Source organism: Peromyscus eremicus, chromosome 1 (genome assembly GCF_949786415.1).
Source record: "Peromyscus eremicus chromosome 1, PerEre_H2_v1, whole genome shotgun sequence".
Lineage (NCBI taxonomy): Eukaryota > Metazoa > Chordata > Mammalia > Rodentia > Cricetidae > Peromyscus > Peromyscus eremicus.
The window spans coordinates 18,213,549-18,239,303 of NC_081416.1; the positions used below are offsets into that span (position 1 = coordinate 18,213,549).

At 42.9% G+C, this 25,755-nt stretch overlaps 1 protein-coding gene across 1 annotated transcript; it reads left to right on the plus strand.

The window, feature by feature from the left end:
• The first annotated feature begins 285 nt into the window (after positions 1-285).
• On the plus strand, positions 286-24,422 carry LOC131895910 (cytochrome P450 2C44-like). Its single transcript, XM_059246464.1, is given in 10 exon segments — positions 286-477; positions 4,343-4,413; positions 4,415-4,503; positions 12,222-12,371; positions 13,094-13,254; positions 13,747-13,923; positions 15,014-15,155; positions 16,345-16,526; positions 21,940-22,066; positions 23,889-24,422. Coding segments are annotated over 10 exon segments (1,458 nt in total). The 5' UTR covers positions 286-297; the 3' UTR covers positions 24,068-24,422.
• Positions 24,423-25,755: the final 1,333 nt, after the last annotated feature.

Below are 25,755 nucleotides of genomic sequence, written 5' to 3' on the forward strand. Positions count from 1 at the left end.
AAGTGACATCTAAGATTGTCTTCTGACCTACACACACACACACACACACACACACACACACACACACACACACATAAACATACAAAAACTGAAAGAAAGTTAGTGATTTTCTTAGTAAAAGTAAAAATTAACAGCCCTTCTTGAGCTCAGGCTTCAGCAAACAAACAAACCCAACCCCATTCCGGGTTTTTTTTTTTCCAAGTCCAAAACTCAGAGCAGCCTTTGCCCAACAAGGAACACCCCCTGCATAAGCTTTGCTTCCTTACAAGCGAAGGTGGTGAACATCCCAGGGCTGAAATGGAGCTGCTGGGAGTCACAACCCTTGCTCTTGTGGTTTCTTTGATTTGCCTTGGTTTGCTTTCAGTGTGGCCAAAAACACGCACGAAGGGAAGACTGCCCCCTGGCCTGACCCCACTTCCCATTGTTGGGAATATACTGCAGTTAAACCTCAAGGACATGCCTGCATCTCTTTCCAAGGTAAGTGCTTTCATCCTTGGCTGTTTGCTTCTGGGTTAAATGCTCACCTCTGCACTCTGCTCTCGAGGCTTCCTTCCTTAATTCTGCTCACCACATAGGCCCTTTGGGATGTTCCTTTGGGGGGCTACAGAAATGCAAATAATCCTCATCTGTTTAGGGTTGGATCACTTTAGAGCAGGTAGTGAGAGATTGGCTTCTGAATAAGATTCTGGATCAGAACATACATTAAATGAAAGGCTGACGCCATTAACATATAATACCAAAGGCAAATTTGACAAATGTAAACGTGTATATTATTGTTTTATACAAGATTATCTGAGGGAAGCTTTGTGATTCTCCTTCTAAAGAGGACCCATTCTCTTCCTAACACAGCTTGTCTGCCCTGGCTAGTCGGAGAAATAATATCTTCCTAAATTCACTGTGCAAAAATACATTCTTCAAAATGGAGAAACTGTATAAGGATTTTTCTGATTATAAATCGTTGCACTAATATTTATTAGATGAACAGATTAGTCCATGCTTTATGATAAGATGTCTTTTAGATCTGGAAATATTAATGCATAACAGTAGAAAAATCCCCGTCCTTGACAAGCATCTTCTAATACGAGTGACTCAGGATGAAAACAAGTCGTGTCTTTGCACGTCACTAGAGAAAATGATAATGTGGAGATGGAAAGAAGCAAACATTGTAATAAACGTCACTTTGAAAACTGTTTTATGACATTTAGTTTGTGTATGTGTGCATATATGTGTTTATGTGCTTGAGAGCACATGCCATGGCACACGTGTGGAAGCTAGAACACAACTTGAAGGCTTTAGCTCTCTCCTTCCACCATGTAGATCCCAAGGATTGAACTCAGGTCACCAAACTCGGCAGGCACCTTTACTTGCTGAACCATCTCATTAGCTCAACTTTACTTTTTGAGCACATTGAGTTTTAAAGAGTAATTGAGCTCCAGATACAAAGAACGCTCCTTCTTCCCATGCATGGCATCACCTGTTTACATCCCACACCAAATGGAACCTTTTATAATTGAGGAACTGCGTTGATGCATCATTATCATCCAGAGTCCCGAGTTTATGTTTGAGTTCTCCCTGTATGCATTCTCTGGACTTGGGACAAATGTATAATGGTGCATATCTGCCCTTAAAATGTCAGAATAGTCTCACTGTCCCAGAAATCCCCTGTGCTGCCTTGACAACCACAGTTCTACTGTCTCCCTAGTTTTGCATTTTCTAAAATGTCATGTACATGAGTCATATACCATGTAACCTTTCCAAGTTGGTTTCTCCTGCTTAATAATAAGCACCTAAGAATTCCTCCTCATCTTTTCATGGCTAACAGATCATTTCTGTCTGAATTACTACAGTTTCTGTGTTTATGCACTTTTGGCAACTACAGATAAAATGGCTACAAACATCCAGGTTTTGTGTAGTCCTAAGTTATCAGTTTCTTTGAGATACTGAGAGACATATGGTTGCAGGGTCATATGCTTAGTTTTGTGAAAAAATTGCCAAATAAGGTTGCTGTGGATATCGTTCTGTATAAATAAAACACTGATTGGCCAGTGGCCAGGCAGGAAGTATAGGCAGGACAAGGAGAGAGGAGAATTCTGGGAAGTGGAAGGCTGAGGCAGAGAGACACTGCCAGCTGCCACGATGACAAACAGCATATGAAGATGCCAGTAAGCCACAAGCCACATGGCAAGGTATAGATTTATAGAAATGGATTAATTTAAGATATAAGAACAGTTAGCAAGAAGCCTGCCATGGCCATACAGTTTGTAACCAATATAAGTCTCTGTGTTTACTTGGTTGGGTCTGAGTGGCTATGGGACTGGCTGGTGACAGAGATTTGTCCTGACTGTGGGCCAGGCAGGAAAACTCCAGCTACGTAAGGTGACAGAAAAAGCCATAAAGGAAAGCAGAGAAAAGTATATTCAATGCAAAAGGAACAAGATCCAGTACTCTGTAGCAAAAGGTGCTTAGTAGAGTCAAGGAGTATCAAGGGGTGAGTGCAGAATAAACAAGAGAAGAAAATGGGCAGAAGTGGACCATAGTGCTAAAGAGATTCAGAAGAGTAGATCTCATGATACTTTCAGGGCTGCTATAAGAACATTACTTCTATTCCAAGAGAGGACATCAAAGCTTTTGGATGAAGTGACATAATATGACTTATGTTTTAACCACGTGGCTCTGCAAACTTGTAGTTAGGGGCAGATTGTAAAGATGCTAAGAAAGAGCCAGGCTACCTGTGCAGCAATAATCTGGGGGGAGATGACGGTGGCTCAGACTAGTGTGAGAACAGAGGAGGTAAGGAAAGTGCCTATTTCTAACTGTACCTGGAAGACAGAGTCAACAGGACCTGTTGACAGGTTTGAGAAGAGGTACAAGATAAACAATGAAGAATGCTTGCCAAGTTTCCACTCAGCAGGTTGCTACAGAATAAGATGGGAGAGGCTGGAAGCAGGTATTTTTCATTTATTTGGTATTGGGGGGTAGAGTGTACAAAAAGCTCAGTCAGACATGTTATTTCAAAGACCTACTAATTATTGGAGTGAGTATGTGAGCAGGGAATTTAACATATAAAACTGAAATTCAGGGGCTGAGCCCAAATTTACATTTTTAAAATTTGGAAATCAGAATGTACTTAAAGCCATGAAATAGGATGAGATCATACTGGGATGGGTAGACCGAGGCATAATCTCAAGAGACCCAATAAAGGAGTCACCCAGATACTTAGAAGTCTCAGGGGGACTAAGCAGGAGGAACCAGTGAGGTAAGAGAAGCACCAAAGGGTGGGGTGTCCTGGAGCCCAAAGGAAGGATACATTAAATGAAATATTTTAATCATGTCAGACACCAATTGCTGGTAAAATAACATGAGACGTAGCAAAGTAGAACTTTTAAGGGAGCCTTGGAAAATAAGTTTTCAGCACAGTGATCTTGGTAAGGGCTTATGTTGAGGTTACAAGAAAGACTGGGGGAGAGAAAGTAAAGAGCAGATTTGACAGCTTTTTGGAACTATGCTCTGAAGAACTGTGCTTTGCACTGTAGCTTGAGGGGGTTAGAATCCAGTGCACAAGCTGGGAAATGGCCCACCCCCAGCATAAAGAGTCATTTGTAGAAACAGAAAACTATGCACGTGGGCACAGGTCTGGTGAGTGAGCAGCGGCTGTGGTGGCAGTGGAAGGTCTCTGGAAGATACGAAGAAGGGCCATTGACTCAGGGGTCGGGAGGAGAAGGACTGGCAGGCTGTGTCTTTGGGGATAGAAAAGGGTGGCTTAGGGTGACAGAATTTTCCACTGTCTGAGTGGAAGCTGGGAGATGAGTGAAGGAATGAAAGACACACATCAAGGAGCAATTACAGAATTTAAAATCTAGTGGAAGTGAGAGGGAGGAAACATTCATATTTGGAGCAGGATATATTCAACATGCATTCTATCCATGAATGGGAATCCCCTTATATAACAGTATTATGTACAGCAAATATACATGGTGAAAAGTTTAAAAAAGAAACAACCAAATAAATGACATTTGTAAATCCGAATGGTGCATAATTCTAGGACAGTGATAAGGAGTATAGTTTTGGATGCCAAAGGAGAACTTAATAAAAAATGTGGGGAAAGATCTAGAAGGGGATATCATTTATATTAAACTAAAGATGTAGTATACACACTCAATAGATTTTTTTTTACTTAGTAAGGTTGCATGTGCAATGAAGGAGTGAAAGGACCACATACTTAAGGTTAAATTTCTAAAATGAGACTGATGGAGCAAAGGCCAAGCTCTGTGAAAACTCTTACAAGTGTCCAGTAGAAAGATTTCACAATACTATTTACCCAAGGGCTTCTCTCTTCTTCCAGCTGGCCAAAGAGTACGGACCTATTTACACTCTGTACTTTGGATCCTGGCCTACTGTGGTCCTACATGGATACAATGGTAAAAGAAGCTCTTCTCGACCAAGGTGCTGAATTTCTTGGGAGAGGACCTTTTCCCATTGTTGAAGATAGCCAGAAAGGACATGGTATGTTTCAAACCAAACTGCAGGCTAACTGCCCTTGATACCTGGATATTTAGGGGAAAGAGATCTGACTACTAACTTACTCCATGTCTGTTTTGCACTTAGCAGCTAACCACAAGCTTGCAACGCTGCAATGGGACTCCAATGCCCAGAGTTATTAAAGATTCCATAGGCGATAGGTATAGTTCCCAACACGACTGACCACATTACAAATGACAGACAGACACTTGGAGGTTCCAGGTCACAATTTCATTACATACTGAGCAGATGTGTAGGACAGATCTTGGAGGGTCCCAAATGCAGAGGTTTTTAAAGGATGAAGCACATTTGGGATGCTCACCTTAGCCTTGGTGTGCAGAGTGTAGCCTGAGATAACATTACATGAGCATGACTGATGGAGGAGTGTGTGTGTGTGTGTGTGTGTGTGTGTGTGTGTGTGTACATTTACAGGCCATAGGTCATGTGTTGTCCTTGCTTTTCACTTTATTTTTTGAGGCAGCATCTTTCACTGAACCAGGAGCTTGCCAATGGGCTAGGCTGACTGGCCAACAAGCCCCAGGAATCCTCCTATCTCTGCCCCTCCCATTCCTGTGCTGGAATTATAGCTGTGCACTGCTACACCCAGCTTTTTATGTACTGGAGATCTAAGCTCAGATTCTCAATTCTCATGCTTGCGGGATAAGCACATCACCAACTGAACCATCTCTCCAGTTCACAAATGTTTTGTCACATAGCTTATAACTCTTATCTCCAGAGCCCCCTAAATTACCTTGAGGTTGGAAGTTCAGGATATCAAGTGACTCAATCAAGTGATTCAACCTAGTTGTCTTGTCTTCTGGCATAGCTAGCCCTCATCTTGGAATTATTCAGGGCTCATTATGAATCAGTTCATTATAATAAACTTGGGCATAATCTAGAAAATCTGCAGTGAATAAAAAAGGGGGGCTTCTTATACAAAGGACACTCATGGGGTTTAGAAGCTCAAAAAAGAAAAAGAAGAAAAACCGATGAAGAGCTTTAACATCATCTCATTATACAACAGTCTCTAGCTCCTTGGAGACGAGCGTCAAGTCAGATGAAGTCACCTGTAACTTAATTCTGTGCACAGGATTGAGCTGAAACCACATAAGAAGCTTTTCTAACAGGAGTCGTTACGCACAGGTCTAGTATTGGAGAGAGGCAGTGGAGTGCAGTTTCCCATGGGGCAAAGGGAGCACAGTGGCCACAACAGCAAATAGTGACCAGATACAGCAGCTACTGGAAGCTGAAGGAGAGAGGAAGATGGGGGAGGAGCGAATGAGTAGACATGATCATCCCAGTCACATTCCATTCTCTGTTAGATACAGATGCACAGAGAACTCATTTTACTATTGTATTCAAGACTTAAACATGTGTTAGACATTCCTTTTATGTGTCAAATGTTCCACAATAAAAGAAAAACCAAAGCCGGGTGGTGGTGGCGGTGGCGCACGCCTTTAATCCCAGCACTCGGGAGGCAGAGGCAGGCGGATCTCTGTGAGTTCAAGGAGGCCAGCCTGGGCTACAGAGTGAGTTCCAGGAAAGGCGCAAAGCTACACAGAGAAACCCTGTCTCGAAAAACCAAAAAAAAAAAAAGAAAAGAAAAGAAAATAAGAAAAGAAAGGAAAAACCAAGAGTTTCTTTCAAGCCATTTAAAATGATAAACTTTGAATCCCAGATAAATAGAAATGATTCTTTTGGAAGTATATTGTGAACCCTAACTATATATAATACACTATGAGTCGTACAAGGGGAGTGACTTGGGGCCACTCTCACTCAAGGTCAAAGTACAACTGCAGCAGCAGCCACGCCTCCCTTTGTCAAAACAAGTTGATTGCGTTGGCTGTTGTGTCCTTCTCTGTTAGTATTTTTAATTTTTTGAGACTATAATATAATTACATCATTTCTTCCTTCCCTTTCCTCCCTCCAAAGTCTTCCATATAATTCTCCTTGCTCTCTTTCAAATTCATGACCCCGTTTTCATTAATTGTTGTTACATACATTTGTGTGTGTGCGTGCGTGCGTGTGTGTGTGTGTGTGCATGCACGCCTAAATACATAAATACAACATGCTCAATCTGAACAATGTTACTCGTTTGTATATATTTTCAGAGCTGACCATTTGGTATTGGATAGCCATTTGGTGTGCTCTTCCCTGGGGAAGACTATTTCTCCCATTCTCAGCGTTCCTTAGCAGCCTGTAGTTCTTTATGTAGGGTTGAGCCTCATGGTCTTTCCCCTTCATGTTAGCATGTCTGTTGGGGCTATCCTTGTACAGGTCATGTTTATCAGCCATGTTGGTGAAACTTTGTGGATGTAGCTTCTGACATCCCTAGGACATACAATCTCACAGAAAACTCCTTGTTCTATTCCATCTTCCAAAATGATCCCTCAGCTTTAGGTACAGAATTGCGTTGTAGGTATGTATCAGTTAGGACTGAGCTCTGCAACTCTGTATTTTAATTGGTTGTGGTTTTCTGTAATGGTCTCTGTCTGATGCAAAGAAGTTTCCTTGATGAGAGGTGAGGGCTACACTTATCTGTGGATGTAAGAACAAATGTTTAGATTGTTGTTAGGGATTATGCTGACTTAGTGAAATGCCAGTTGTAGAGTCTCCTCCAGCACCCATGATTTCTCTAGCCCTGAGTAGCTGGTGAGTTTTCTAGTACCAGTGATGCTTCCCTCCTGTTGAATAGTCTTCCACCCAATTAGAGAGTTCTTGGTTATTGCCAAGGTGTGTATGTCACTACTGCATCTATAGAGTTATTGTAGCTGGAAGATTTTCTGTGTCCTGCCCAGCCCCATGGTACCGCAGCTGCTTATAAAATAATCACACAGAGGCTTAATATTATTTATAACTGCTCGGCCATTAGCTCAGGCTTATTACTGACTAGCTCTTACACTTAAATTAACCCATAATTCTTATCTATGTTTAGCCATGTGGCTTGGTATCTTTCTTCAGTTCTGCCTTCACATCTTGCTTCCCCTGTGTCTGGCTGGCGACTCCCGACTCAGCCTTCCTCTTCCCAGCATTCCTTTAGTCTGCTCGCCCCGCCTATACTTCCTGCCTGGCTACTGGCCAATCAGCATTTTATTAAACCAGTGTACAAAAGCATTATCCCACAGGAGGTTATCGTTCCGTGCTGGTCATTGTTGTGGTTCATAGGCACCATAGATGTGTAGGACTATTGATTGGTTCCCTCCTTTGGAAGCTTGCATGGTTCTTTCTAGTACCATGAAAGTCAGTCCTCAGGGAAGAAACTTTCAGATCAGTTTCAGCTCAGGGCCTTCTTGGTGTCTCTGTTAATTTCTGATTGGATGTGGAAGCTGCTGGGCTTGATTGGGCTGAGATGGGGGAAAGTTGCAGTTTTTGCAACTTTGAGAAAACGAGTTTATAAACTTTCCTTACTGTGCCTTACCTGCATGCAGTGAGAAGGAAGCAATGAATATTTCCTTCCCCACCTTGTGTGGGGAGAGAAAATGGACAAAGCGTTAATGTTTTCCTTTCCCTTCTGTCTCAGCTCCCTACTGCTGCCATAGCAAAGCACCACATGAGGGTGGCTTAAAGCAAAAGAGCCTTGTCCCATAGTAGAGATTAGAAGTATGAAATCAGGGTGCCGGCAAGTTGGTTCCTTTTATGAGCTGTGCAAGAGAATCTGTTACATCACCTTAACCTCTGCATTCATGTTCATATGAAACCATGTGTGTGTACACGTGTGCACATGCAAATGCCCCCATTTTATAAGGATTGTCACGTTGGGTTAAGGACTATCCAATGACTTCATTTCAACTTGACTACCTCTGTTAAGACCCTGTCTAGCTGGGCGGTGGTGGCACATGCCTTTAATCCCAGCACCTGGGAGGCAGAGCCAGGTGGATCTCTGTGAGTTTGAGGCCAGCCTAGTCTATAGAGCAAGATCCAGGACAGGTTCCAAAGCTACACAGAGAAACCCTGTCTTGAAAAACCAAAAAAACAAAAACAAAAACAAGACCCTGTCTAAGTTAGGTCATGTTCACGATACTGGGGGTTATCTTACCAAAGTGTTTTGGGGGAGGGGAACAAGTCAGTGAATAATATTTTGCTAAATGGAATATCTGCTAAAATACTAACTGGCTTTCTGATGCCTTTGAACAACTATAATACTACTGCAGATTGCTGCAATGTGTGTGCAGCTAATCAAATTATTGAAATATTTCCTGGCATTTATCTACTCAGTATTTTGCCTACCTCTTTGATCCTTAAACGTTTATACCATTGCTAATGGCAACCATTCAAACCCTTAGTTTATTCATTTGATCCCTGGAATTAGGTGTTATTGTTTGTTCACTAAACTGTAAAGTTAAGGGCCAGCGAGATGGCTCATGGGGAAAAAGGGCCACCCAAGTCTAACAAGCTATAAGGAACCTGTGGTAGAAGGAGGGAACAGACTCCAGAGTTATCCTTTCACAATATGCATACATAGCATGCATGTGCCTGCATTCATGCACACCCATCATACACACATAAACACAGTAATAATAAAAATAAGTTCACAGTTTAAAATAAATGGCTGTCTTCTTAGAGGTTTAGAGATTTCACAACGATGGGTGATATTCTGGTAATTATTTTTATGTGTAGCTCAGGCTAGCCTTGAATTTGTGATCCTCCTATCTCTTCCTCCTCCAGCAAATTCTACTGGTGTGTACCACCACAAACAGCATATTCTGATAATTTAAAAAAAGCCTTAAATTTTATAAGTTTAAATCTTATGTGTGTGTATGCTTTGCCTGAATGTGTATCTGTGTACCACTTGTGTATAAACATGGTTTTTTTTTATATATAGACATGCAGTATGAGAATTTCCAGCCTCTTTAGGGTGATAGTCACCAACTGCTCAATCAAAGCATGGGTTTATCATAGATTACATTCAATCTGAAGATAGGGTAATAGAAGATTTCTGATCTGAGCGTTGCTATAGCCTTGACCTTGAATTTTGTTAGATAGTACCCTGAACCCAAGTGTCCTTCACATAGCTCATTATTACAGCCAGTCCCTAGAAAGTGCACTGGCCCTCTGCCTCTTCCGTATTTCCTGTCATATACTCCCAGCCCAGGAGAATCCAACCCTCTGCCATCTGTGTACTCAGAAGATAAGCAATGCTAGAGAAGCTCTCACAGTAATGAGACTGGGTTCCCTCGGTAGCAATACATTCAAACCAGCTAGAGAATCGAATACACAAATAGGCCAGGAACAGAAGTACAAGCAAAATGGGGAAATGGGTGCTGAACAACACAGGCACACTTAGTGAGAAAGCTTAAGACTTTCGTGTTAGTATTACTCAAAGTTTGATTCTGAATAATTCAGAAACTCTGTAGATTTAGAGCAATGAGGGGAGAAACTACTCTGGAGGTTGCTATGGTGTAGATACGGTTTGTTCTCAAGGGTTCATGAGTCTCTACTTGGCTCCCACATTAGCTGTGTGGGACTATTAAGACAGCCTGGAAGGAGATCTCAACCCTACGGCAGTTGAGAGTGTGCCCCCAGAAAAGGATGGTGGGACCCAGTCTGTCTTTGGCCTCCTGTTTGAAGAGGTGATTTCTCCCTTTTTGATGGTTTGAAAGAAAATGGCCCCCAAAGGGAATGGCACTATTAGGAGGTATACCTTGTTGGAGTAGGTGTGGTCTTGTTGGAAGAAGTGTGTAACTGTAGAAGCAGGTTTTGAGGTCTCATATATGCTCAAGATACCACCCAGTGTCTCAGACCACTTCCTTTTGCCTGTAAGATGTAGGACTCTCAGTTACTTCTCCAGCACCATGTCTGCCTATATGCCGCCATGTCCTACCATGATGATAATGGACTGCTGAACCTCTAAAACTGTTAGCCAGGCACCTCAATGAAATGTTTTCCTTTGTAAGAGTTGCCATGGTCATGGTGTCTCTTCACAGAAATAAAAACCTAACTAAGAGACCCTCTATCATTCCTTCCAATGGGATTCATCCTTCTCAAGGCCATCCCAGAGTTGAGCTAATGTTGGCCCCATGCCCCTTAACCTCCAGAAACATGAGCTAAATAAACCCCATTTTCCCATCAAACAGCCTCTCCTTAGGACTGTGTTCTCCCCCTGCATACCTCGTTCTTGTCTCTCCTCAGTGTCCAGCCCTGGCTTGTAACAAAGAATGACTTTATACTCCCGCTCTCCTCACTTCTTCCTTCTGAGTGCTGGGATTGTAGGCAAGTGCCACTGTGTCCAGTTTTATGAAAGCCAGGGCTTCGTGCCTTCTAGGTCAACAGTCTAGAAACTTAGTGTGGTGCTTTGAATGAGAGTGGCCTCAATAGGCACATGTTTGAATACTTGGTCCCCATCTGGCAGAACTGTTTGGGAAGGATTATGAAGTGTGGCCTTATTGGAGGAGGTATGTCACTGGGTGTAGGCTTTGAGGTTTCAGAAACTATTCCCAGTTAGCTCCCTCTTTGCTTCATGGCTGTTAACTCAAGCTGTGAGCTTTCCCTCCTGCTCCAGTGCCATGCCTGCTGCCTGCTGCCTGCTGCCATGCTCTCTGCCATGACGATCATGGACTCACCCTCTGAAACTGTAAGCCCCTAATAAACGGTTTCTTCTGGAACTTGCTTTGGTCATGGTACCTTGGCACAACACTAGGAAAGTAACTAAGACACTGACCTACACCCCCAGCTACTCCTCAGGTATCATCTCTTTATAGTAACCTTAAACAGACTAATCATAATTGATAGGAACTTTTAAATTTTCTAAAAATATTAAACCTAAAGTGTAATAGTGTAGTATGATCTGGCAAGAAGGGAAAGATAAGGAAGGCATTTTGGAGCTGGAATCAGCAGGGCTTACCAAAGTCAAGTGTAGCAAAGGGCAGAGAGGACATGAGGATGCCCCTGAGGTTTAGATTGGCCAGCCCCAACTAAAGTGGGAAATCAGGATACTCACCTGGCTTTATGAGAGGAAGAAATTGAAAAGTTACTGTCATGGACCATGCTGCATTCCAGATCCTTGTTTCTTCTTAGTTTTTCAAAAGATGTATTTGTTTTTTATGTGTGTGTATGCCTGTATGAGTGTTTGTGCATCACCAGCATGCCTGCAGAAGCCAAAAAGAGGGCACTAAATCTTGGAACTAGAGTTACAGGGGATTGTGAGCCACCCAATGCAGGTGCTGGGAACTGAACCCAGGTCCTCTGAAAGAGCAGCAGGCACTCTTAACCATGAGCCACCACTCAGCCTGGTTTCCTCTTCCGTCAATAAGGCTAACATTTGCAGAGCGTAAATTCAGAGGACAGAAGCGTAATTCCTATGTTGATCTATTTCAGATGTATTTATCTTCTAATATAGAAAAGTACACACAGAACATACACAAGTTAGAGACAGATTAAGTATCAAAACAGAACTCCGCGAGATCACATGATGGTTTTGATTGCCTTTAACAGAGCCAGACAAAAGTCCTTCCCACAGTTGGGACTGCTCCTCATCCACCAGCAACCCTCTTTGTTCATTTCTGACTCCTCTTGACCATTGCTTAGATTTGCATTTCTATGACAGACATTTCAGCTGAACTGTACTCCACGTGGCTCGAACTGCCAGCTCTGAATCCAGATAAGGAGCACCAGCAGTCAGGGTAGGCAAGAGAAGAGCTGTAGGGAAGTTGGCCTCTGTGGTACAGGACATGTTCCCTAGATGTACATTCTGTCTCTTTTTTTAGGACTAGTTTTCAGTAGTGGAGAGAGGTGGAAGGTACTGTGGCGCTTCTCCCTCATGACCATGAAGAACTTTGGGATGGGGAAGAGAAGCCTGGAAGAGAGGGTGCAGGAGGATGCCCAGTGCCTTGTGGAGGAATTACGACAAATGGAAGGTGAACCCTGTAGCCTGTCCCTAGTCCTTGCTTTTCCTTTAGGAGTCCCTTGGCCCAAGGTCTGCCCTATCTGTGAAGACATCAGCCAGAATAGGAACATCATCCCCAAGCTGTTAGTTAGGGCTGTACGATGCTTTCAGCTGGATTCAGTTTCTAACCACAGCACTTTACTAGATGTATATTTGGACAAATTACTAAACTTTTCTAAGATACATTTTCATTATTTGAAAAAAATCAGGCTACAAGTCAAAATCAATAGAAAGATTTAATGACATAGTAAAAACCATTTGCATAATACCCAATATATTAGAAATGTTCCATAATATTGCTCATTGCTATTATTATACATATAATAACAAAATGTGTTGTTATTATTATAGTATTACACTATATAGAGTGTATAGTATCTCATGCTATAATGAGAATAATGGAGTATACTAACAACATACATACTGTATATGCTAACATACACATGTGTAATTAACATGAATAAGATCCTTACATCCTAATAAAGGAAGCTTTGAGGAATAAACCATATGTATAAATCTGAAAGAGAGGCCAGTTCCTGAAATCCTAATACAGGATGAATAGAATGCTCATTGTTGAGGTGCTAGTACTATAACTCGGTGGGAGAGGGCTTGCCTGGCATGGGCAAGGGCCTGAGTTCAATCCTGAGCACCACAAACAATGAATCTCAGTGTTGAAATTCTTTCCCCCACCACCTCAGCCCTTTGATCCCACCTTCATCCTGGCCTGTGCTCCCTGCAACGTGATCTGCTCCATCCTCCTCAATGAGCGTTTCCATTACAAGAATAAGACATTCCTCACTCTCGTGGACCTTTTAAATAAAAATTTTCACCGAATGAACTCTGTATGGTGCCAGGTAAGACCCAGCTTCTACCCTTGTTTGTCACTGTCCTTATTGGTTGACTCGAAGCCTATTACAAAGTCCAAGGCCCTGGGCTCCCCTGACCTGTGAGCACAGTGCCTTTCCCTCTCTTTATGCTGTGTTTAGCCCAGCATCTACGGAAGTTTGCCCTCTGCCTGCTCCAACCGGTCTGTTCAGAAAAATTCATAGTTTGGGAGTGCGGCTCAGTTGTAGAGCACTTGTCTGATGTTTGTGAGGCCCAGCACTGTAAACTAAAGAGAGAAAGAAGCGGGGAGGAGGGATAGAGGAAGGGCATCCGCTCCCAGGCATTTCCACAGAAACCCCCTCGGTGCATTCGGGTTGAGCGGAGCTTGAGCAGAGCACAAGCCGTGGACAGAGGGGTCACTCCTCTCTGCCTGTGCTAACCCCCCTACCCCCCTCTGTTCGCTACACCACTCCTCACAGGTGAAGTTTTGAGTTTTTGTCTTTGCTCACTTTCATTTTTAGATGTACAATCTATGGCCAACATTTATGAAGCATATCCCTGGAAAGCATAAGGGATTTTTAAAAAGACTTGGTGATGTTAAAATTTTCATTTTGGAGAAAGTGAAAGGGCACCAGGAGTCCCTGGATCCTGCTAACCCCCCGGACTACATTAACTGTTTCCTCAGCAAGACTGAGGAGGTGCGGAGCCTGGGGAGGGGGACCTCTTTCCTTTATGTGTTTTAGCCCCCCATGAAGATGCAGGAAAGCAGTCACATATGAAGGTAATTGTTTTAATTCTGGGGCTTTATGGCTTGCTGGATAAAGGGTTTGAAAGCAAATACGCTATAAATGAACTGTAAGCGATGTTATGTGTACTTAGTATCAGCCGTTGCATAGCATTGGTCCTTGGAATGCCTGAGCATGAAACACAGTGTGACTGGAGAAAATAGCACGATTCTAAAATCACATCTAGAGCTCCAAATCTGAAAAACAGTTTGTGAGTTCTGAAAATTAGCACTGTCCATGTGAGAGTTCCCCCAGCTGTATAGATGAGAGGAAAACCCCACTCAACTGTATTGTAAGCACACACACGACTTGTATAGCCAGGTTCCCTAGAAAGGATGTCTGAGAGAATACCGTGTCCCTTCTACTGATCACAGAGTTCCCTGTGTTAGTTCTTACTCCAGTTACCAAAGAGGTTCATTGCAACAGCCTGTTCATTCTGGTGAATGTTAGGGGACCATGTGTTTCTCTGGAAAAAAAGAAAACTATCAAGGTGTGCTGGCACACGCCTTTAACTCCAGCACCCAGGAAGCAAAGGCAGGTAAATCTCTTGTGAGTTTAAGGCCAGCCTGGTCCACATAGCAAACAAGTCACAGAAGAGCCATAGCACTGGGTAGAAAAAGGGAAGCTGGCTAGTCATGCCCCAGTGACCTTCCTACACTGGCCTCCAACAGAGCTTATCAACTAGTCTCTTTCATTAAATACAGCATAAGAACTTATCACTCACCAAGTGTTTGTGTATGAGGCATTGTTCCGAGAACTTCCTCCTTTAATGCTCCAGTCTCTGTTAAAGCTTTGTGAAACACAGGGAAGAGATGGAGTAATGCACCAGGGGCACACATCTGTGTCTTGACTAACCTGAGATTTGAGCCCAGAAGATTCAACTTCATGATTGATTGCTCGATTCACAATAGTACAGCAAACAAAAGGAATCTTATGTATGGGGATTTTAAGAAACCATTGCCTTTTCTTGAACTCACAGAGCCCATAACTCTACCACCCACAGGAGAAGCACAACCTGAAATCTGAATTTGATCTGGAGAACCTGGCAATCTGTGGGTCCAACTTGTTTACAGCAGGCACTGAAACAACCAGTATTACCCTCCGATTTGGGATTCTGCTCCTTGTGAAGTACCCCAAGGTGCAAGGTGCCTGGATAAGTCCATGGTGTAGGAAGGAGGGTGGGGCTGTGACGCTTTCTGGGAAGGACGTTGGTTTTGAGGAACAGAATTATGTCCCATGGTGTCGACAAGAAAGAGAGAAATTTAGGAACTAAAAGACTTTCACTTAAGTTCAAAAATAGGACTTATGAATCTCAAACCTCATATGTTAGAAAAAGAGACCAAAACAAACAAACAAACAAAACCCAAGCCATAATGAGCAAAAGATGTAATGGGCTCCATGATAAAACCACACTGGACCTGCTAACACGTGGTGTGTTGACCTCATGTGAGTTCCTTCATCTTGCAGGCTTCTATTCTCCCACATTTAAAGTGCACCAAACTCCCCAAGGGGGATTATAAGCTCCGATGTAATTTTTATGTTTCTTTTTATTACTATACACTAAGTACTTACAATGATGGGTTTCATTATAACTTTTACCTGCATGTATATAGTGTACTTAGATCCTATTCATTTCTCCCACTTCCCACTCCTCCTGTTGATCCCCTTCCTTTTCCCAGGTAGACCCTAGTTTCCCCTATTTTCATGTTTTGAGTTAGGTTTTGGCTCTGTGTGTGTGTGTGTGTGTGTGTGTGTGTGTGTGTGTGTGTGTGTGTACCAATGAGTTTAGTTAGGGCTACTTATAGAAAAGGCTGAGGGTTACTACAGGAGAATGGGCAGCCTATCAGTAGCTGCACCATTGAAGGAAAATCTCCCTTCTACAGCAACCACTAACTGCTTATAGATCATCAGGTGGGTCACAAACACGATTTTATAGTTTGTAGGGAAGCTGGATAATCTCATGCCTGTTCTCAGATATTAACTATAGGTAGTCAGTATTTACTGCTCAAAATGCAATTACCATTTCCACAGGAGATAACAGGAAAGCGAGAGAAGCTGATAAAGTCTACCAGTACAAAAAGGAGCAAACATTTTCCTTCTATGGCTGAGTTGCTGGGAATCACGTGATCAGTTGGGAATGCCTGGGTCTTTTCCTAACCACAATACATCTGTGCACATTACTGCCCCAGCCTTTGTTTCCAACATTTGGGATTTGCTGCAAAACAGGGATGCCTAGCAACACACTTTTGACTCCCACAAAGCCTTCTCTGGGCCACTTTCAATCACTCCGTGGAAGTAATATAGGCCTGAGTAGCCCTTTCAATGTCTCTGCAGCTAAAGTTCATGAAGAAATCGATCGTGTGATTGCCCCCACGCCCGGCATGGAGGACAAAGTGAAGATGCCCTACACCGATGCTGTGTTGCATGAGGTTCAAAGATACATCCCTCTCCTTCCTTCTAGTCTGCCCCATGCTGTGGTCAACGACACGAAATTCAGACACTACGTCATCCCCAAGGTTAGATGTGTTTGGAAAAGATGATTGACTGGGAAGGAAGAGCTGTTGGGGAGTCGCTCTCAGTTCTGTGCAGGGAGTCACCAGAAGAACACAGGGACTCTGTCACCGCTTCGGCCTCGTCTCTGATTACTTAGAATATGGGAGGCAGACCTAAGCTTCCCAGACCCCTTCCTGTCTTCCTGTCCCATGTAGAGATGAGCAGTGGCGTTGATGAGTAAGAAGCTCACCGGATTTTTCGAGTGTGTTTGAGAAAGGGTGCCAATGGGAAGGTGCAGCAGTGTTAACGCTAAGCCACGTCGTTGTCTTGGATCTTGATTTCCAGTTACTCAGACATTTGGACTGTCGCTGTGGCTGACAGTTAATGTGTGCTTGCTAGGGATGCAGCAAGCTGCCGCATCTACATGTAATGGCTCTGTAGCACATAACGTGGAGAAAATCTACCAAAATGTGACCAAAACACTGCCAGGCCCAAACCAGCGTCCAGTCTTAAAAAGATGAGTCCAAAAGTCTGCTAAAGTGCAAGTCTACAAATACTGTATAGCTGACATGGGCCTAGGAGCAGAAACTCGGTGGTAATCCAAAACCAAGATACACATCACAAGAAAAACCAAGGGCCTCGGTGTAAGGATTATGTCCTTAATTACGTCACCAACCTGCAACGCCATGTAACCAACACTCGGTGGGCGAGAGCTGGATGAGCACAAGGACCTGAGTTCAGATCCCAGCACCCATGTAAAAAGCCGGACATGACATGCACATGTAACCCAGCACTGTGGCGGGCAGAGGCAGGAGGATCACTGGGCCTTTCCTTCCTTTTCAATAGAACAAGTTCTCGATAGACTGTCCAAACTGGCCTCCATGTTTCATTCCGTCTAACTCAGTCGCTGCTGTGCCGAGATTACAGGTATACACCACCAAACCAGCTAAGAAAAAGCTTACATTAATAACAAAAATTGCAAGAAAAAAGTACTCAAGGGTAAGCAGGAAGTTTGCAGAATTTTAAAGATTCAGCTGGGCGGTGGTGTCGCACACCTTTAATCCCAGCACTAGGGAGGCAGAGCCAGGCGGATCTCTGTGAGTTCGAGGCCAGCCTGGTCTACAGAGCAAGATCCAGGAAAGGTGCAAAACTACACAGAGAAACCCTGTCTCAAAAAACCAAAAAAAAAAAAAAAAAAAAAGATTTAAAGACAGGGTTTTTTTGTTTTTCTGAGACAGGGTTTCTCTGTGTAACAGCCTTGGCTGTCCTGGAACTCAGTCTCTAGAACTCACCACCATGTCTGGCAGGAAAGGTTTTTGGTTTTCTTTTCTTTTCTTTTTTTTAACTAAATTTATTTATTTATTTTACATCTGGCTGTAGTTCCTCCCCACTCTTCCATTCCTTTCCCCTACCTCCCAAGAAAGATTTTTTTGTTAAGTTTAGAATGCTGATTATACAATTTTTGAATAAATTAAAAGACTTATTCTGTATTAGACCAGGAAAACAAATTATTCCCAAATAAAATTACAAGTTTACATTACATATGCAAAATGTATGCATATTACATATATAAAAATAACCATTTGTATTTTTTGGAACCAAACTAACAGATTCCAATTTTGATATGTAATTAAAAAAAATAAATGATAGGAGCTGGGCAGTGGTGGCGGCAGTACACACCTTTAATCCCAGCACTTGGGAGACAGAGGCAGGTGGGTCTCTGAGTTTGAGCCCAGCCTGGTCTACAGAGCAAGTTCCAGAACAGCTAGGGCTACAAGAGAAACCCTGTATCAAAAAACAAAGACAAAACAAACAAGATAAATGCTACAAAATGATAAAACACAAAACCATAGTTCTTTTAATTTATTACACATTTTATTTTTTTTTGTATGTGGTAATTATGAATGGTTAGTGAATATATAAAAATATACCTACAGAATGGAATAGATTGAAAATAAAAATTATAAAGATTCATATTTTAACTTATCATAGTATATTGACAGGATGTTTAAGAAAACTCTTTTTGAGACAGGGTTTCACTGTGTAGCCTTGGCTGTCCTGGAACTCTCTTGTGGATCAGGCTGGCCTCACCTGGCGGAGCTCTGCCCTTGTAAGGGATGGGATTCTTGCTGGTAGTGGTAACCAGGGTAACCACTACAGAAGGCTGTGTGACAGCACCTGGTGAGCATGCCCGCTGTTGAGAACCTACCTTCTGTGTAGACTTTCCTCGAAGTAAGAATTTCTTTTATATATATATATATATATATATATTTAAAAGCCAGATGCCAAGGCACACATTTGAAATCTCAGTATTTGGCAAATGGAAGCAAGAGGATCGGGAGTTCAAGGTCAGTCTCAGCTACATAGTGAGTTTGAGACCCCGGCTCAAAGAACTAACTGAAAAGAATGCATTTTATATTTGAGCATTAGAAATTTTTCATTTAAAAGATGCTCACTAAAAATGGACAGTTAAAAATTCTGCTACTTTTCATGCAAGCTACAGAACACCACAAGAGCTGTGTGGAAAGAGTAGGGAGCGTGTATGACCTTTTTCACTTCATAAGGCGTCTTCCTGAGGACAATCATAACCTGGTGACAGTGACTACATCAATATAGGAGCCAGTTACAGTCAGTCCAGGAAAGGAGGGAGAGGCGGCTGGGGTGGCTGCCAAGTGATGACCTGAGTTCAGTGCTGGAACCCACACACATGCACACAAGGTATTGCAGTATCATTTCCAACTCTTGCACAAATGTTCAAGGGAGCACCAGGTAACTGCAGAAAGAGCAAGCGTTCGGTTAAGTCGGGTACTCCATGATGAGGTAGAACGTGACCCAGCTGTGCTGCTTGCCGCAGGTACAGCCTCCAGCAAGTATCTCTCTCCCCTCTCTGAACCTCAGCTTCCTTGTTTACAGGAGTGAGCCAGAAAGCATCCGTCCATTGTCCTTAGTTGTCACGAGAGTTGAAGGAGACTTATAAACATCTCAGCCCAGTGTCCGGCCGATGTGAATAAAGAGTCCCAGAATAAAGAGTCGTCACCATCAGCATCTTGTCATCTAAGCTGGAGCTTCTTGAACATTCCCCACTCACACCCCCTTTCTACCAGGGAGACTGACCTTTATATATAGGGTTATGACATAGGTACCCATATTAAACATTTCCTGGTGATAAATCATAAAGAAAATTACTTGAAAACATTTTTGCTATACATGTAATTTTACAATGTGTGAAAGACAGCCAAATTTGCACACTAATGGGATGAATGTGCTTGTTTATTTTTAGATAAAGACTGAAATATGGGTTGAATATCTGATACTGTGGGAAGGAGAGCATCTCTGGTGACTTTCAGAGCTAACTGGTATTTTGATTCTATAATTGTCAATGCTGAGAATGCCACTTTGCATAAATGGACAGCACACAAAAGGCAGCAGGATATTTAGTGCCGTTTGAAGTTATTGAAAAATCCTGCCCTAAACCCAAACCAAAGCTGCTTTAAATTTCTTTTGTTGTTGTTTTTGTTTTTCAAGATAAGTTTTCTCTGTGTAACAGCCCTAGTTTAAATTTCTTTTTTCTTTCTTTTTTTTTTTTTTTTTTTAGTTTTTCGAGACAGGGTTTCTCTGTGTAGCTTTGTGTCTTTCCTGGAACTTACTCTGTAGCCCAGGTGGGCCTTGAACTCACAGAGATCCGCCTGCCTCTGCCTCCCGAGTGCTGGGATTAAAGGCGTGCGCCACCACCACTGCCCAGCTTAGTTTAATTTCTTAATGGCACTCAAGTCAGTGGCTTAAATAGCAATTTTTAAAACCAAACATCCTTTCTAACACAGTACAACTTAAAGATACATTAAGTTTAGACTTGCAGGCTGAAGGAGGACAGAAGGAAAAACCTGAAAAGACTTTGTTTTCCATAATTAAACCATTGTTTGTGTAAGAACAAAAACCTTGGGTGTATAAGAAGAACACTGCTGTTCATAGCATACAGTAGTCTTGCATCTCAGTCGAGGTGTTTGGGGCCATGCTCCTTGTTGTTGTGTGGTGTGACAGCGTGCTCAGTGCAGGGCACATGCTGTGTTCAGAACATGGCTGCATGATGTTGCAGGATGCAGCACACATAAGCACTTCCTGCAATGCCTCAGATTCTTTTTTTTTTTTTTTTTTTAGACAGGGTTTCTCTGTGTAGCTTTGGAGCCTGTCCTGGAACTCACTCTGTAGACCAGGCTGGCCTCGAACTCACAGAGATCCGCCTGGCTCTGCCCCTCAAGTACTAGGACTAAAGGCGTGTGCCAAGCTGCCCAGCATGCCTCAGATTCTTTACATGTGCGATTTTGATTATGCTTTTGGTCCTTGTGTCTTCAGAAGCCCTTCACTGTTGCCAAATCATGTACAGTGCCCACCCTCACTGTTTGCTTTATATTGCTGTGATAAACACTGTGGCCAAATGCAGTTTGGAGAGGAAATGGTTTATTTATATTCAGTTTACAGTCCATTGAGGGAAGAAGCTAAGGCAGGAGCTGAAGCCATGAAGGATCCTGCTGACTGGCCTGCTCTTCCTGGCTTGTCCAGTTTTTGCTTTCTCCTACACCCAGGACCACCTGCCCAGGGGTGGCACCCCCACAGTGGACTGGGCACTTTCACATCAATCATTCATCAGGAAAACGCCCCCTAGGCTTGCTCACAGGCCAATCTGATGAGAATATTTTCTCAGTTGAGGTTCTCTCTTCTCAGATAACTCTAGCTGTGTCAAGCTCATAAAGACTAACCAGGACCCGTACATTTATGACTTTCTATGGGATCATAACCCACAGTCTAAGAAGCTGGAATCTGCCAGACTGTGGTGACACACACCCTTAATCCCAACACTCGGAAGGCAGAGGCAGGCAGATATCTGAGTTCAGGGCTAGCCTGGTCTACAGAGGGAGTTTCAGGACAGCCAGAGCTACACAGAGAAACCCTATATTGAGAGAAAAAAAAATAATAAAAAGAAGCTGGAATCTAAATCTAAGCTTCACAAAAAATCTTACCAGGTGAGGAGGGAAGGCTGTTTCTATTACTGCATTTTACAAGTGAGGAAAAATGGAGTCTATATAGATCCCAGGCTCAGGATCTCATTTCCTTTCACTTGTGTCTGAATCCAGAAAGAAAAAGAAAGTAAACATAAAAAAGTGATTCTTTCAGCTTGAGGCAGAAGCCCCACTAAAGCACGTGTGTGGACAATGTGAGCTGCAAGCCTCAGATTTCACCAACTATTATTGAACACTGACTGTCACTCTTACCACAAAGAGCTATCCTGTCAATAGATAAGAGTGTGTAGTAGCTATAACCTGAGACAGTCTTCAGGGAAGCGTGTGAGTGTTTTCCCGACTAGATGTACTGTTAATAGGAGTGTTTGCTTTGAGCTAACGTGTGGCAAAACATCACTGTGATCTCCCTCCTTTACTCCAGGCCACTGCTGTGTTCCCGTTACTGTCCTCCATCTTGTTGAATCATAAGGAGTTTCCCAACCCAGGACACTTTCTGAATAAAAATGGCTGCTTCAAGAAAACAGACTACTTTGTTCCCTTCTCCCTTGGTAAATACACACGTCTCAGGCAATTTTTAGCTTCACTGAATTATGCCATAAGTAAGTGATCCACTGATGCAAAGTCCACTGATCAAACTGTCACAATGTTCCAAGTCTAGAGGGACGTTTAAGTCTATCCGCCAGTCACATGAGGTAAGTCTTCCAGGAACTATTCTGTGGGCTGGGAGGGCAGGTTTTTAAAGAAAACAAACATTACTCAAATTCAGATGTCACCTATTGCCTGGTGATAAAGTAACTCACTGTTGCAGATTTTATCTATTGATTTCCTCTTGTAATATTAACTTTTCCAAAACACAGATGCAGATGTCTTCGTTTTTAACTGTTAACTATTACTAATCTTCTGATCCTCAGAGCCAGAGTCCATCAAAGAGCCTCAGTCCCCTCCATCTTCTTTCTTCAAAGTCTGGCCTCTATTTATATGTCCTGCTAGGTCATGAAAACGACTTGGCATTGCCAGCAGGTCTTCTTTCTCATTGTTGATCTGTGCATCTGTTTGGTTAGCATTAAAAAAAAAAAAAAAAAAAAAAAAAAAAACAGTTTGGGGAGCTTGGGATTGTAATGGTAAACCAGTTGTCTACAGTATATAAGGCCCGAGGGTTGATTTCTAGGCCTGCAAAAATCAATCAAATGTGGTGGTATTTTACTTGTACTGAAATGTGATTTTAATTGTATGTTAATAAATAAAGTTGCCTGGGGGGTCAGAATTTTAGAGCCATAGCAAGTGCGTGGCGGTGGTGGCGCACGCCTTTAAGGACCTGGAGGGCGGTACATACAGGTAGTGACAAGGCAGTCACGTGTTTAGGTTTACAACCAATGAGAAGGCAGAACATCTAGACTATTTAAAGACATACACACAGGAAGTAGGCCCCTTTTTCGGAGAGCTCTATTGGCTGAAGCAGGATAGCTGAAGCAGGAAGGGTAAGGCTCTTAGCTCTGACCTCTTGGCTTTCTTCTCTGAATCGGCTCTGTGTTTCTTATTTAATAAGACGGTTGGTTACATCTACAATCAATCAATCAATCAATCAATCAGTAAGTTTAATATGCATTGTTTCTAATTACAATGATAATGAGTGTTCAGCATAAAAATTCAAGAAACCACAATAAGAGAGGGAAGTAAAAACTACTTGGAATTTCCCGTTACAGAGACCATCTCTTGCTCTCTCACTACAGACACTTCGAACAGTATCAGGGTTTATGTAATGTGTAGGTTTTTATACTAAACTTGGTTTATTCTGTACAATCTGCAATAATCTGCTTCACATAGTACACTGTGATAAAAGATGCTAATCTTCCGTGAAAATGCTTTCCGGCTGCATTGTATAACAGATCCACAAGGATTTGCTTAATCCTTTATAGAGCCAGGGCTAGGTGTCATTCAGTGTCATCGTGTCATAAATAATGACCTAAGTGCTGGCCTCAAAACCTTGCGAGCGCCTACAGATAACCCCTTGTAAGTGTTACTGCGTTGAAGATGACTGTTTCTTTAGTGTTTTTCAAAATTTTTGTTTTTTAAAAAATTTTATGTGTATGTGTATATTTGTGCATGTAAGGCCTGAGGAGGTCAGAAGAGAGCACTGGATCCCCTGTAACTGAAGTTAGAGTTGTTTGTGAGCCACCACGTGGGTGCTGGGAACCTGGGTCCTCTACAAGAGCAGCAAGTGATCTTAACCACTGAGCCATCTCTCCAGCCCCTAGAGTACTTTGATAAGTGCTAATTTACTATCCTCCGGAGCATTCTGATGGGCATTTCAGTGGCTTGCAGGTCTCATGTGAACATGAAAAGAGCTAATGTGGTGCTTTCCCCTTCCAGGGAAGCGGTCCTGTGTCGGCGAGAGTTTGGCCTGTATGGAGCTGTTCCTGTTCTTCACCACCATTCTGCAAAAGTTTTCCCTAATGTCTCTGGAGCCTCGGGACCTAGATATCAAGCCTGTTGCTACTAGGCTTATCAATCTTCCACCACCTTATAAGCTGTGTCTCATTCCTAGATAAGAGTTTGTCCTTTTAATCATTTAAATTGAAATAATTGGTCCCTTTTTCTAATGTCTCTATTCTAAGTACTGTCTAGGCCAGAAACATTATTCATTCAAACCACATGGGCATTTGTCTCAGTCTACAAATTCCTTGACATAGAAGTCTAGGTCCTGAAAGCTCTGGGACATAGGCCGTGTGTCTGTGTTCCTCACCTCCTCTATAAACCAGGCCCCAGCAGAACTGTCGCCCCAGAAGGCCTTCGTCAGACCCATCAGCAAGCAGCAGAGCTTCTTGTATGGCTTTGGAAATGAACGAATTTTCTGTCACTTTTACAACAGAGAAATTAATATAATGGCCTACATACATTTTTATATTCTCACTTCAAAGCATTTATATGATTTGTACCACATCTGCAAAATAAATTTTCACCCCAATGATAGAGCTTCTTTGCATATTTGACTTCATTTTGTCTCAAAAAAAAAAAAAATCCCTCTTCTTGACTTGTAGATAATCCACTAGAAAGATGAGATAAATAGGTCAGCTGTCACAAAGCTCTTCCTGGTCCCCCTCCATCTGTGTGCAGCCATTGGTCTGCATGTGGCTCAGAGAGCATCTGTAAGAAGTTAAACCACACCTAGTGTTAGGACTCCTGACAGTCACAGGGCTGGGACTGGGGGCAAAAAGACTATACCTTTCAAGGGAACAGCGGCTGCACGGGACACCAGCAATGACAGCTGCCCTAGAGATGAGGTCAGTGAGCAGCAGCTGCCACCCACTGGGTCAAAAGCCAACAAGCAGACCCGACTGATCTGGGGACACTGGAAAGACTATAAAGATAAAGCTGAGGCAGGAGAATGAAAAGACAAGCCACAGGTTGGAGAAAATGCTCTCCAAGGATGCATCTCATGAAGGATGATTACCCCAGCTACTCTGGAAACTCAATTTGAAATTGAAACAGTTAAAAACGGGGCATAAGAGCTGAACAGATACCTCCCACCCCCCGCCGCCCCACCGAAGACACAGCTGGTAAGTAAGCCAGTAAGAAGCTGTGCCACATGGCACCTCATCAAAGAAACGCAGTAAAGATGAGTCCCAGTTCACAGCAGTCATAAATGCTGAAGTCTGGACCACAGATGCCAATGAGGTCAGAACCTGGAGCACGGCCCCTGCTGGTTGGAAGGCAAAATTACGCAGCCGCCTTGGAAGACAACTTAGCTGTTTCTTAGAAAGCTAAGCGTGTGCTCAGCCTATGGCCCGACACTGCCTTCGTCGCTATGATCCAAAAGATTTGGCTATATCGAAACCACGCGTGTGGGGCCTGAGAGGCGGCTCGGTGGTGAAGAGCACCCACTGTTCCTGCAGAAGACCTGAGTTCTGCTCCCAGCACCCACATCAGGCAGCTCACAACCTCCTGCAACTCCAGCTGCAGGGCATCTGATGCCCCCTTCTGGCCTCTGTGGACATGCCTGCTCTTACATATGCGCATACCCCTACACAGACATACAACGTAATTATGAATAAATACCTACCTGTGCACAGTTCTAGCAACTTGAATTTATAACTGTGAAAACTTGAGATCAACCCAGCTGTTCTTTGCCACACAAATGGATAAGTCAGTTTTGGTACATCCCAGCACTGGGATGCTGTTTGGGATACAATGGGATACTATACAAGACACGAAATGAGAATGCCTTGGAGACAGTGAA